The 14,590-nt window shown below is 30.7% G+C and overlaps 2 protein-coding genes across 2 annotated transcripts; both read left to right on the top strand.

Annotated features, from left to right (window-relative positions):
• The first annotated feature begins 1,889 nt into the window (after positions 1–1,889).
• Positions 1,890–5,489, top strand: LOC124929730 (ent-copalyl diphosphate synthase 1-like). The gene is made up of 13 exons (XM_047470124.1): positions 1,890–1,969; positions 2,097–2,403; positions 2,504–2,687; positions 2,797–3,014; positions 3,094–3,214; positions 3,301–3,413; positions 3,500–3,726; positions 3,810–3,925; positions 4,022–4,120; positions 4,274–4,525; positions 4,675–4,795; positions 4,902–5,072; positions 5,146–5,489. Exons 1-13 carry the CDS (start codon positions 1,913–1,915, stop codon positions 5,365–5,367), a joined length of 2,208 nt encoding a protein of 735 aa, XP_047326080.1. The 5' UTR covers positions 1,890–1,912; the 3' UTR covers positions 5,368–5,489.
• A 2,015-nt stretch (positions 5,490–7,504) lies between these two features.
• On the top strand, positions 7,505–14,520 carry LOC124929731 (ent-copalyl diphosphate synthase 1-like). The gene is made up of 14 exons (XM_047470125.1): positions 7,505–7,580; positions 10,885–10,976; positions 11,079–11,385; positions 11,588–11,771; positions 11,850–12,064; positions 12,145–12,265; positions 12,356–12,468; positions 12,566–12,792; positions 12,876–12,991; positions 13,085–13,183; positions 13,309–13,560; positions 13,738–13,846; positions 13,925–14,077; positions 14,183–14,520. Exons 1-14 carry the CDS (start codon positions 7,505–7,507, stop codon positions 14,402–14,404), a joined length of 2,286 nt encoding a protein of 761 aa, XP_047326081.1. The 3' UTR covers positions 14,405–14,520.
• Positions 14,521–14,590: the final 70 nt, after the last annotated feature.

Here is a 14,590-nt window from a genome sequence, read left to right on the forward strand (position 1 = left end):
AATGAGATTTGCGTGTGTCCGTTGGAGATGCTATAACAATGGTATAATTTCTTTTTTTTTTTTTTTTTTTTTTTAAGTGTAGTATTAAAGATGAGTTGTATTTCCAGTCACTTCATTTATTTTTATAATTTGTAAATAAGGCATTTTTTTTTTAAATTAGCTAAAACTTCAACTACTATACAAAAAAGTTTGTTAGCTATAAAACATCAACTATTATTTATATTATACCTTAACATGACTATTCATTTCTTAAACGTTTTGAAAAACTTATATTATAATTTCATGTGTCCTTGCCTTTTAAAAAATTATAATTAAAATTGTATGATAAAGACTCTTTCTTTTATTAGAGAAAAATCGGAAAAAAAACATTAGAAAGTTGCAAAAAAACAAATATTACCTCTTACATAAGAAATAAAACTCTCAACTACATAAAATTAGACCAATTATTTAAACTTTAACTCTACTGTGATCAGTTCCCAAAACCTAAAACTGCTTTAGTAAAGAAATTAAAAGTGACTGTCTTCACTCTTCACTTAATTAATTGAATCACGTGAACCAACTTTATTTCAAGTTTAGTTTGTTTCCCCTTTCCTTTTCTATATATTGCTCTCGTTTTTCACAATACTTTTCAATAATTAATTGAAGACACAGTCACTTCTACTTTTTTAACATTCTTAGACATAAGAAACAATATATAACAATTGTATTTAAAAGATAATCACTCATTATCTTTAACTGGAACCTATATTTGATATAATTTAGAATTCATCTTTGGCCAGCTCACTCCCCAGGATAAACATGAATATCAATCTCCATTCAGTTAACTTGGGAGATGATAGAGTCATCAAAAGTAGTCCCTAACCCATGTTTGGAGTTACGAAATTTACCGCCCTTATGGGAGAAAAAAAAGTTTTTTAGAGAACCCTTGAACCTTGCTATTCACTTTCTCGATTTTGATAAGCAAAGTAATATAATTTATTAATAACTAAAAAAAGAAAAGTCTAAATTAATAAAGGACAATTATAAGTGCCCTTATTTTCTATGAACTTAGTGGATTGACCATAAAGTCCTCACTTTCTTAATTTGCATGTTTGTTTGAACAAGTCAGCTTAATAATCAATATTTTTTTTGTTATTTACTTTTTCATTCTACTTATAAATATAGCTACTTACTCACCTAATTCATACTACTTTCAACATTTTTTTCATTCTGTCCTTCTTTCTCATAGTATCTATAGTAATATAGTTTCTTAATTTCTCTATAAACATGTTTATGTCCTCTTCATCAGCTTTTCGGGGCCTCGAACTCTCATATGTTGCATATTCGGATAGCGTGATGACCTTATTTTCTCCTCTTAAATCATCGGGGAACCTCCGCATAGGTAAACTCATTTTTTTTTCCTTTTTTATTGTACATTCTAAACCACACATTTTAGAGTAGTTTAGACCATTTAACTCCTAATTATAAACACCATTTGATTGCTTTTGTTCCATTTATTTTGGCAAGATTGTCCAAATTAAATGGCGTCTCAAATCTTGAGACTTATAAATTGTTCTTCCTAGTCTATAATATTGTGTACCAGAGGCATACTTTTATGTGTCTATTTTGTTTTATAGAGTAAATTAACAATTATTTGTGTCATATAGGTGGCACAAATGTTGGAACAAAACAAGAGGGTCATCAATATAGTGTTAAACATATATGCAAATGTATATCTGGATCTCGAATAGAAGGTAAAATCTAGAAACACAACATTTTATGTTAATTTTTGTGACCCGGGTTTGTTCCCGGGTACTTTAAAAATCGATTAACAGTTTCATTTTATACTTAGTACTAAGTAAAATTGTGATAATTGTTGTATAAATATATGTGAGTTGCAGAGAATAAAGATGTCTTCCAAAATGGTCATCCAATGATAGAATTATGGGATAATCAAATTGTGGGTCAAGAAGCTCCCAAACATGATGAGGTTTGCTTCATTCACATTTACCACTTCAATGATAAATGCATATATATATATATATATATATATATATATATAGCTTACTATATATGTAAAAGTTAATTGACTAGTAATAGATGGTTTTGGTTATAAGGTGGTTGGCTCGGAAAAGATTTGGCAATATATTCAAGTCATCCGATTAATGTTGAGTTCCATGGGTGATGGGGAAACAAGTGCGTCTGCCTATGACACTGCATGGGTTGCCCTTGTAGAGAACATTGAAGGTAATGGTGGTGGCCCTCAGTTTCCTTCATCCCTTCAATGGATTGCTGATCATCAACTCAATGACGGGTCATGGGGCGACCGTTTGATATTTGAATTACACGATCGAATGCTTAATACACTCGCATGTGTGGTCGCGATGAAACATTGGAACATCCACCCAAATAAATGTGAACAAGGTTTAGATAAATATATCACATAAACATAACAAGAGTACCACATTAACAAGCAATTGTGTGAATTAAATTAAAATATATTCTACAATTTGTGTGAACATAGGAATGTCTTTCATAAGGGAGAACATAAACAAGCTTGCAGAAGAAAATGCAGAGCACATGCCTATTGGATTTGAAGTGGCTTTTCCATCCTTAATTGAGTTAGCAAGAAATGTTGGTATTGAAGTCTCTAATGATTCACCATATTTGCAAGAGATTTACTCGAGAAGAAACCTAAAGCTCAAAAGGTGATAAACATGAACTCAAATTAATACATCACCTCATGATCACAAGTTCTTCAATTCATTTAATTGGGTGTTTTCTAAACTCTTAAACTTTTAAATATATATATTATAGGATACCCAAAGACATAATGCACGAAGTTCCCTCAACTCTACTTTATAGCTTGGAAGGAATGCCTACAGATTTGAACTGGGAAAAGCTACTTAAACTTCAGTCCCAAGATGGATCATTCTTGTTCTCCCCAGCCTCAACTGCATTTGCCCTCTCACAGACAAAAGATCCCAATTGCTTGGCGTATCTTCAGAGAATGGTCAACAAGTTCAATGGGGCAGGTGGGTGAAAAAGAACTAACAAAAACAAACAAGAATTTTCAGTTATTTTGACTAATCCTTGTCTTCTCTTGTTTTCCAGTTCCCAATGGTTATCCACTTGACTTGTTCGAACGTATTTGGTTGACTGATCGGCTAGAACGCCTTGGAATATCCCGGTATTTCCAAGCTGAGATTAAACAATGTTTGGAGTATGTTCATAGGTATATATATGTCTAACAAGTACTAATAATTGGTATTTATTACAGTGGAATAATTGATCTTATTGTATTTGTGAGGGATCAAACAGGTACTGGACCAAGGATGGAATATGTTGGGCAAGAAACTCAAAGGTTCAGGATATTGATGATACAGCCATGGGATTTAGGGTCTTAAGATTACATGGTCATGATGTCTCAAGTGGTTAGTTAATTTTCTTCTTCAAACTGGATGAATTAATTTCCCAAAAACAGCCTATCATGGATCAATTTCTCTTGTCTCTTTAACAGATGTGTTCAAGAATTTTGAGAATGATGGTGAGTTCTACTGCTTTGTGGGGCAATCCACACAAGCAGTAACTGGAATGCTTAACCTTTATAGAGCTTCACAAGTTGTATTCCCGGGAGAACATCTCTTAGAGGATGCCAGGAAGTTCTCATCAAAGTTCTTGACAGAAAAACAAGCGACAAATCAGATCTTTGATAAATGGATCATAACCAAAGACCTGCCTGCTGAGGTTTTTGTTCTTATTTGTTCATGTTTATGAAGTTAAAATAAATTAAAACAGAGAAGTTTTTTACAATTAATTAAAATGAACAGGTGAAGTATGCCCTAGATGTGCCATGGTATGCTAGCTTGCCCCGCTTGGAGACAAGATTCTACTTGGAACATTATGGTGGTGAAAATGATGTTTGGATTGGCAAGACCTTGTACAGGTACTTAGCCTTCTTCTTTGAATCCAGATAACCTTATAATATATATTGAGCTTGCAAAATTAAAACAGACATGTTTTTGTTTTCATTTTATTGAAGAATGCCATTGGTTAACAATAACCTATATCTTGAGCTTGCAAAATTGGATTACAACAATTGCCAAGCATTGCACCGGCTGGAGTGGGACATCATTCAAAAGTGAGATACTAATTCTCAAAGAGATTCAAATTATTCAATATAAGGCCATGCATGATTAATTGCTTTGTGTGAAGAAAATGTTTTTCTTGAAGTTCTTTTATTTCTTTATTTTTCTTCACTCATTATTGTGTGCATGCATATGTAATGTAACAGATGGTCCATTGAAAACAATCTTAGCCAATATGGAATGAGCAAAAAAGGAATCCTTAAAGCTTATTATTTGGCTGCCGCATCTATTTTTGAGCCAGAACGGTCTATAGAGAGGTTAGCATGGGCTAAAACTACCATCCTGATTGAGACGATTGTTGGGTTCTTCGACAAACAAGGAAATTCAAATGAGGATGTACGTGATTTCATTGAGGAATTTCAAGCTAGAACTACCTCCCAGCATATTAATAACTTAAGGTATGCTAAACAAATTAAAATTTAATTTAAACTACCAAGCTTACCTGGTCTTGTAATAATATTTTGAAATTATTTGATAACATTTTGTTAGTTTATAACAAAATAAATATTGTATTGTTTATAACATTACCTTATAAATGTCAACATAGACACAAAACAAGGAGACAAGCAGAAGGACTTGCGGTAACACTTGTACAAACATTAAACCGAATTTCGATGTTCGCACTCTTGGATCATGGTAGAGATATTCAACATCAACTACACAATTATGTGAGTTATGAATAATTTCTTGGTGACCATATGGCCAATAATTAATTGGTCCATACTAAAATATAGTTGGGGATTAATTAATCTCTACCATTTATTTTATGTGAAGTGGGTGACGTGGATGATGACATGGAAGGAAGGTGGTGAAGCTGGCCTAATAGTCCGCACCATAAATACGTGTGCTGGCCGTTCCAATCTAATGTCGAGTCCTTTATACACACGACTCTTTGACCTTTCAAACAGACTCTCTTACTCGCTTCGTTTGCATCCCAACAATGAGGTATTTCTATACCTACTTTGAGTTTTGAAAGTAAATTGTGAAATTGAATTATTTGAATTTACATTTGTTTTAGGCAAATGGTGATAGTGGGTTAGTGGCAAGTATGAGTGAAATTGAATTGGACATGCGAGAACTGCTACAGCTAGTGCTATCATCCCCATCATCAGATGATATTGACCGTGAGATCAAGCAAACTTTTCTAACAGTGGTGAAGACTTTCTATTATGCATCATACTTCAACAATGCTACTATCAATTCTCATATAGCCAAAGTACTATTTGATGGAGTCATTTGATATTAATTAATTATTTTTCATTGTAATTCATGATCAACTACTATCTATAACTAATATTGCTTTTGCACAATAAGATGTATACAAGCAAAGTTCAATGTTAATTTTAATTTATGTTATTGGTTTTATTATATATTTTAAAAGCAACAATAAGATGTATACAAGCAAAGTTCAATGTTAATTTTAATTTATGTTATTGGCTTTATTATATATTTTTTTTCTTGTTGTATGCTTTAAAATCTGCATAAAATTGTTTTAACCAGAAATTGTTTTTCGTTCTAATTTGATAGTCGTCACCTAATTTATTATTTAAAAATTATGACATAATAATTATATATATATACATATTTTAAATTCAGTGTTTGGTTTGGTTAAACGTATGTCTCACCTACTCTCTACTATGAAAATGTTAATTTTGTATAATTGAAATAAAATTTTACACTAAAATAATAATTTAAAACCTATTATATAGGTCCAATGTTGAAACTTAATTCTAATATTACATGGACAAAATAGAAATTGTAAGAAAAATGGTAAAGAATATTATAAAGATTATGCAAGAATTTTCTTTATATTTTTCTAAGTTATAGAACTCAAGGGATAATATGCTTATATCAAGAAAAATATTGAAAACCATTTTTTATTTTTTTGGAATTTAATAAAAATCATTTAGGCATCAAAATATAGAAAATGTATTAAAATTGAAAGTTGAGAAACAAGATGGTCTTAAGCTAGACTTGAGCATAGGCCTGATGCTAGGCTGGGGCATAATCTGAGTGATGTGGTGGTTTGGGCTGAGGTTCGGACAAATCTGTAGGCAGTAGGAGGTTAGAGAGGCTTGGTGGTTGGTTGGGAGACGAGAACAGGTTCGGGAAACTCTCAAAGCGCCTTGCTTGACCCGAGGCTGAGTAGTCCGGGTTCAGGGTTCAATCCCTTGGATACTCACTTTTTTTCTCAGATACTATTTTTCAATGTCCAATTTTATAGATTGTCCTCTTAAAAATTTCGAGTCTATTATCATTTTGAAATTCATATAAGTTTATTGAACATATTATTAAACGAGTAATTATTTTTGAAGCAATTAAAATTTCAAGAATAAATAATTTTAAATTTAAAAAAAATAAGGTAATAATTAAACTAAGTTATAATTGGTATATTTTAGATGTTTTTAATTAATTAAAATTATGTTGAATATTAAATAAAAAAGTAAAATAAATGTTTTTATCTATAAATTAGTTAATTAGTTTTACTTACTTAATTAGATTAATTTATTTAGATTAATTAGTCAATAACATATTTTAGCTTGTTATTGACCATTCTTGTGCTTTGGCTTAGTTCTAAACAACTAATGTAATTTGTCTGGATTGTTTTTTATTAATTGAAACAAAGCAAATGTTGAAACTCCCAAATTCAAAATTTTGAAAATTTTCATTTCAGGTATATATGCTATAACTTCGTCGTTGATGTAGCTGGGCTCTTCACAGAGGTTCGATCACATTCCTAGCATCATTTGAAAGATGTCGAAAGGAAAAATATCAAAGTCCTCGTTTTCAAAAAAAAAAATTTTAAAAAAGTTTTAAGTTCATTTAGATTTTGGTTTGTTGTAACTCGTTAAATTAATAATCATTTTTTAGTTGGATTGTACTAGTACTGTGTTATTAATTAGGTTAGATTCTATTTGCACCGGTGAAGGAATCTGGAATCGAAAACGACCAAAAACACCAACCTCTCATGTTCTCGTCTGCCTAACCTAAAGCACGACCATATAAAGTACTCTCATAATTCCTCAATTCTTAATTACTTGTTTGTTTGATCTAGTCATTTATTAAAAGTCAACTTCAAAAAACAATTCAAAAATTATTCAAATAATCCAATAAAACTATACTACAATTATAAATAATTATAATGCCATTATTTTCCATGAACTTGGAGGACTGACCATATAATTAAAGTACTCTCATAATTCCTCTTCTTTATTACTTGTTTGTTTTAACGTCATGTTATTAAAAGTCAACTTCTCTTTCTATTATATATATATATATATATAGTACTCTTCATTTTATCTTAAGCATAAGCATCTCTCCCACTTACGTACTTATCTAATTTCAATATTCTCCATTCTGTTCTTCATATAATGTATATGTCCTCTCCTCCTTTCTTATCGGACTGTGTTGCCTCATCTTTTACTGTGAAATCACCATGGAAGCTATGCCCTCGTAAGACATTTTTTAATATATTTTATTAGTAATTGATTGAACAACAACTTTCATCAATTTGATTATTTTGCCTCCTTTTATTAAGTCTACTTAATTAATCCCCTTTTGCAAGACTCAAAATTTGGATCATAATAGGTCCAAATTAAATTTGGTCTCAAATCTTGGGAATATTGTTCTTCCTTAATATCTACATTCATTTTGCGCAGGGAATATATTTTATCTTTTAAAAGAACCAATTATTGTGTCATATGTTATATATATAGGTGGCACAAATGTTGGGAGAAAAGAAGAGGGTCATCAATTTAGTGTTAAATTTCTATGCAAATGTCTATCTACATCTCATAATGAAGGTAAAATCTAGAAACTCATAATATTTTATTTTTGTGAACCGGGTTTATTCCTGGAAATTTACTTCCTTTTTATTTTTTTACATGAGGTATTATACATTCGACGGTTATTTACGAAAAACATTTAGCTATGGAATGAAAAATTGATTGATCGTTTCATTTCATACCTGGCTAACCGAAGAAAGGTCTAAATTTTTAATATATAATATTATTAATTATATATTATATATTATATAAAAAATTTATTTTATCTTATAATATTATATTCTTTATATATTTATTTACGTATAATATGTTAATTATATATATATATATATAAACACGTATTTAATTTGGATCTTGGTGTGAGAGTAAATAGATACGACCCGTATGTATCAAAAAAATCATGAGTCGGTTTAAATAAGAAAACAAATAAAACTATTCATTTCTCTTTATAACTAATAAATAAAATATATAATAAATATTCACAATTCAAAATTTAATAAATTTTAAGAATAAAATTTTAATTTAATTATATTAAAATAATAAATCTCCTTTAACAAAATTGTTTTAATAAATATTTATATATCAATAATTCTACACTATTTTTTTATTCATTTTCTTATTTTTATCTTTTAACTAATAAATGAAACATTAATAATTGAAAGTTTAATAAATTTTAAGAATAAAAAATTAATCTAATTATATTAACATATTAAGGGTATAGAATTTAAAAATATATATATATATATATATGACCATTTTAAAAAATATATATTATTTATAATCTATTTAAAACTTAATTTGTGATATATTTAAATAAAAATAAAATATTATTTTTGATTATATGTCTACAATTTATAATTGACGGGTAAATAATATTTTTATATTAAAAAATAGTTTAAAATATATTTTTTTTTTTTATCTACGTTTTATATTTAACACAAAATGATAAATAATATTTTTTATATTGAAAAAATAATTTTAGCTTATTAATAAAAGGTCCAATGTTATTGTTGAATTTATATAAAATTTTGGAATTTTATTAGATACAAAATATACAACAACATGCATACACAAAATTATAAATAAAACACGTCAATCATAAGCGGTTTAATAGTTAAAGTGATCATCTTCCACACACGAGACAAGAGTTTGAATTTTGGCAAATGTAAATTTAAGTAAACTATATGTGTGGAGAGGCCGATAACAAATGAGATATGGTTAAAATATATGAATCATATATTTGATTGACCAAAGTATGATGTCACAAGATTAAAGCTTGATTGAGATTTTGGTGATTACTTTGTTGAAAGATTAGATATAGATTAATGGTTGGTTTATCTAGAGATAAGAAGCGTGTGAAAGTGTGATTGAGATTGGTGGTTGGTTTAGCGAGGAATAAGAAGTTAATAACAAATGATCACAATGGCACGATATTAGATGTCGATTGATATTGGGGTGTGGTTTGTCGAGATATAAGAGACGTGTAAAAGTGTGTGAGAGGTCGATAACAAATGATTGTGAGGCCATGAGATTGGTGATTGGTTTGTCGAGGAATAAGATGTGTGAAAGTATGATTAAGATTTGTGGTTGGTTTACCGAGGGATAAGAGATCGGTAACATTGGTTTGTCATTGATAAGAGATTTGTGATTTGTTTGCCGAGGGATAAAATGATAGATTAGTAATATGAGAAACTAATTAGAAAATAAAAAATCTTGTTAGTTAAATATATGGATGCCACATATTTTTTAATAGTGACATGTACTTCTAAATGCCATATATTTTTTAAAATAAAATTTAATTTATTAGAAACAAAAAAATGAAAAATAAAATCTTACATCCATCCAAACTCAAATTAAACTTTATCACTGACTCCATTCATTTGACCCTAGTTTGACTCTTTTACCCTTCACCTCGCGACGCTCGACTACCCTCACCCTACCCTAACTCTTCTCCTCTTCACCTAGTGATGAAATGAAGTTGAGTCGGACTTAAGTCATTTAGAATTATGTGTCACTATTGATTTTTTAATATAAAGGTCGCGTAATAAAAAAATTGACGGACATCCATGTCTGTTAGGGAAAAACTCTATTTTTTGCAAACCTAACAATGTGGAGCCCCAAATTGTGAGGCTAAAAAAAAGAGGTCTCAAATTGCAATTGATCTTAATAAGGAGCTTCAAATTGTAAGGTTCGAAAAAAGAGGTCTTAAATTGCATTTGACCTTCAATAAGAAACCCCAAATTGTGATATTCAAAAAAAGAGATCCCAAATTGCAATTAACCCCCAATAAGCCCACTTTGTTGAGCCCTTTCTATCTCTAATATTTTTAATTTGTTTATCATAAATCTAACAGTACTATTATAGAAATTAAAAATCATCTTCAAGTTTACAAAGATTGTAAAAATCATATTTGAGGTTACATTTTAATGCCCTTAAATTTATTTCCGGGCTTCGGGATCGATTCGAGCAATTTGAACTATATGAAGAACTCTTTGAATTTTTATTCAAGGGAAAATTCAAAAATGTTAGTAAAGAGAAATTCTTGAAGAATTGTAGTAAATTAGAAAAAAAAATTGAACACAGCCTACCTTGTATTAATAACACTTTAATATAATATATTATTTACATATGGTGAATACATTTTTGAGACAGGTACATTTTTGAAATAGACATTTTTGGTGATAAATTAATTTAAGAGCTTAATAATTTAAAGACAATATTTCGATAGAGAAAAGTTAAAATTATAAAAAATTACTTATTATACGTTAATATATATTTTGAAATATTTTTTATACTATTTAATATTATTATATATATAATATATTTTTGATAAAATGTATAATTATTATATTTATTTTAATCTTACAAATACCCAAAATTTGAATTTGCATGGGCATAAATTCTTTGGGCCAACCCGGCTTGTACTAAGTAAAATTGTGATGAATATTGTCGTATAATATGTGAAATTGCAGAGCATAAAGATGTCTTCCAAAATGGTCATACATTGATAAAATTATGGGATCATGATCAAATTCTAGGTCAAGAAGCTCCTGATCATGATGAGGTCTGCTTCATTCACATTTACCAATTCAATGATAATTGCATATATAGCTTACTATGTATATAAGTTAATCAATTGGTGATCCATGGTTTTGGTTATAATTAGGTGGTTGGGTTGAAAAAGATTTGGCAGTATATTCAGACCATCCGATTAATGTTGAGTTCCATGGATGATGGAGAAATAAGTGTGTCTGCCTATGACACCGCATGGGTTGCCCTTGTAGAGAACATAGACGGTAATGGAGGTGGCCCTCAGTTTCCTTCATCTCTTCAATGGATTGTTGATCATCAGCTCAACGACGGATCATGGGGCGACCGTTTGATATTTGAATTACACGATCGAATGCTCAACACGCTCGCATGCGTGGTCGCGATGAAACATTGGAACATCCACCCAAATAAATGCGAACAAGGTTTAAATAATTATAATACATAAACATAACAAGAGGACTCTACCATAAGTGTTGCAACCTTTCCAAAAAATGTGGATAAAAAAATAGTTTTACCCTTTCAAAAAAAATAAACATAACAACTATACCAATATAGTTGTGTGAATTTAATTAAAATGAATTCTACAATTTTCATTTTTTTTGTGTGCGTGGTGGGTGAATATAGGAATGATGTTCATAAGAGAGAACATAAACAAGCTTGCAGAAGAAAATGCAGAGCACATGCCTATCGGGTTTGAAGTGGCTTTTCCATCCTTAATTGAGTTAGCAAGAAATGTTGGTATTGAAGTCTCTAATGATTCACCATTTTTGCAAGAGATCTATTCGAGAAGAAACCTAAAGCTCAAAAGGTGATAAACATGAAATAAAATACATCTCATCACAAGTTCTTCTAGCTATTCATTTGGGTGTTCTCTAAACTATTATAGGATACCCAAAGACATAATGCATCAAGTTCCCACAACCCTACTTTATAGCTTAGAAGGAATGTCAGATTTGAATTGGGAAAAACTACTTAAACTTCAGTCCCAAGATGGATCATTCTTGTTCTCCCCGGCCTCCACTGCCTTTGCTCTCTCTCAGACGAAAGATTCCAATTGCTTGGCGTATCTTCAGAGAATTGTCAGCAAATTCAATGGGGCAGGTGGGTGGAAAAACACTCCACAAACACAAACACAAATTTTCAGTTATTTTGACTAATCCTTGTCTTCTCTTGTTTTCAAGTCCCCATTAGTTATCCACTTGACTTGTTCGAACGTATTTGGATGACTGATCGGCTAGAACGCCTTGGAATATCCCGGTATTTCCAAGCTGAGATTAAACAATGTTTGGAGTATGTTCATAGGTATATATATGTCTAACAAGTACTAATAATTGGTATTTATTACAGTTGAATAATTGATCTTATGAATTGTATTTGTGAGGGATCAAACAGGTACTGGACCAAGGATGGAATATGTTGGGCAAGAAATTCAAAGGTTCAGGATATTGATGATACAGCCATGGGATTTAGGGTCTTAAGATTACATGGTCATGATGTCTCAAGTGGTTAGTTAATTTTCTTCTTCAAACTGGATGAATTAATTTCCCAAGAACTTCCTTAGTTATGATATATTATGGATCAATCTTTCTGTCTCTTTAACAGATGTGTTCAAGAGCTTTGAGAATGATGGTGAGTTCTACTGCTTTGTAGGGCAATCCACACAAGCAGTAACGGGAATGCTTAACCTTTATAGAGCTTCACAAGTTGTATTCCCAGGAGAACATCTCCTGGAGGATGCCAAAAAGTTCTCATTAAAATTCTTGACAGAAAAACAAGCGGCAAATCAGATCTTTGATAAATGGATCATTACCAAAGACCTGCCTGCTGAGGTATTTGTTCTTATTTGTTCATGTTTATGAAGTTCAAAGAAATTAAAACAGAGATGTTGTATACAATTAATTAAATTGAACAGGTGAAGTATGCCCTAGATGTGCCATGGTATGCTAGCTTGCCCCGCTTGGAGACCAGATTCTACTTGGAACATTATGGTGGTGAAAATGATGTTTGGATTGGCAAGACCTTGTACAGGTACTTAGCCTTCTTCTTTGAATCCAGATAACCTAATATATATTGGGCTTGCAAAATTAAAACAGACATGTTTTTGTTTTCATTTTATTGAAGAATGCCATTGGTTAACAATAACCTATATCTTGAGCTTGCAAATTTGGATTACAACAATTGCCAAGCATTGCACCGGCTGGAGTGGGACATCATTCAAAAGTGAGTTACTAATTCTCAAAGTGATTCAAATTATTCAATATAAGGCCATGCATGATTAATTGCATTGTGTGAAGAAAATGTTTTTCTTCACTCATTATTGTGTACATGCATATGTAATGTAACAGATGGTCCATTGAAAACAATCTTAGCCAATATGGAATGAGCAAAAAAGGAATCCTTAAAGCTTATTATTTGGCTGCCGCATCTATTTTTGAGCCAGAACGGTCTATAGAGAGGTTAGCGTGGGCTAAAACTACCATACTGATTGAGACGATAGTTGGGTTCTTCGACGAACAAGGAATTTCAAATGATATTGTACGTGATTTCATTGAGGAATTTCAAGCTAGAACTAGCTCCCAGCATATTAATGACATAAGGTATGCTAAACAAATTAAAATTTAACTTAATCAACCTAAACTAACAAGCTTAATTTCCTGGTCTTGTAATAATATTTCAAAATTATTTGATTTTTTTTGTTAGTTTATAATTAACGAAATCAATATTGTATAGTTTATAACATTACCTTATAAATGTTTATATAGACACAAAACAAGGACACAGACAGAAGGACTTGTGGTAACACTTGTACAAACATTAAACCAGATCTCGATGGACGCACTCTTAGATCATGGTAGAGATATTCAACATCAACTACAAAATTATGTGAGTTATGAATCATTTCTTGGTGACCATATGGCCATTAATTAATTGGTCCATACTAATATATAGTTTTATGTCAAGTGGGTGACCTGGATGATGACATGGAAGGAAGGCGGTGAAGCTGGCCTAATAGTCCGCACCATAAATACGTGTGCTGGCCGTTCCAATCTAATGTCAAGTCCTTTATACACACGACTCTTTGACCTTTCAAACAGACTCTCTTACTCGCTTCGTGTGCATCCCAACAATGAGGTATTTCTATACCAATTTTGAGTTTTGAAAGTAAATTGTGAAGAACATGTTTTGATAATGAATTATTTGAATTTACATTTGTTTTAGGCAAATGGTGATAGTGGGTTAGTGGCAATTATGAGTAAAATTGAATTGGACATGCAAGAACTGCTTCAACTAGTGCTATCATCCCCATCATCAGATGATATTGACCGTGAGATCAAGCAGACTTTTCTAACAGTGGTGAAGACTTTCTATTATGCTTCATACTTCAACAATTCTACTATAAATTCTCATATAGCCAAAGTACTATTTGATGGAGTCATTTGATATTAATTCATTCATTTTCATTGTAATTCATGATCAATTACTATCTATAATTAATATTGTTTTTTGCAAAATAAGATGTATAAAAGCAAAATTCAGTGTTAATTTGAATTTATGTTATTGGCTTTATTATATATTTTTTGACTGCATGCTTTTTAGATTGATGTAAATAAATTGTTGGATTGTTAA

The sequence above is a fragment of the Impatiens glandulifera genome, chromosome 3 (genome assembly GCF_907164915.1).
Source record: "Impatiens glandulifera chromosome 3, dImpGla2.1, whole genome shotgun sequence".
In the NCBI taxonomy this organism is placed as follows: Eukaryota; Viridiplantae; Streptophyta; class Magnoliopsida; order Ericales; family Balsaminaceae; genus Impatiens; species Impatiens glandulifera.

Bases quoted from the DNA above. Each gene is read 5' to 3' on its own strand.
- LOC124929731 (XM_047470125.1), top strand. From the start codon at position 7,505: ATGTCCTCTCCTCCTTTCTTATCGGACTGTGTTGCCTCATCTTTTACT. The intron at 10,977-11,078 runs GTCTGCTTCATT...GGTTATAATTAG, and splicing joins AAGCTCCTGATCATGATGAG to GTGGTTGGGTTGAAAAAGAT. The intron at 11,772-11,849 runs GTGATAAACATG...AAACTATTATAG, and splicing joins AGAAACCTAAAGCTCAAAAG to GATACCCAAAGACATAATGC.
- LOC124929730 (XM_047470124.1), top strand. From the start codon at position 1,913: ATGATAGAATTATGGGATAATCAAATTGTGGGTCAAGAAGCTCCCAAA. The intron at 2,688-2,796 runs GTGATAAACATG...TATATATTATAG, and splicing joins AGAAACCTAAAGCTCAAAAG to GATACCCAAAGACATAATGC. The intron at 3,727-3,809 runs GTTTTTGTTCTT...TAAAATGAACAG, and splicing joins CCAAAGACCTGCCTGCTGAG to GTGAAGTATGCCCTAGATGT.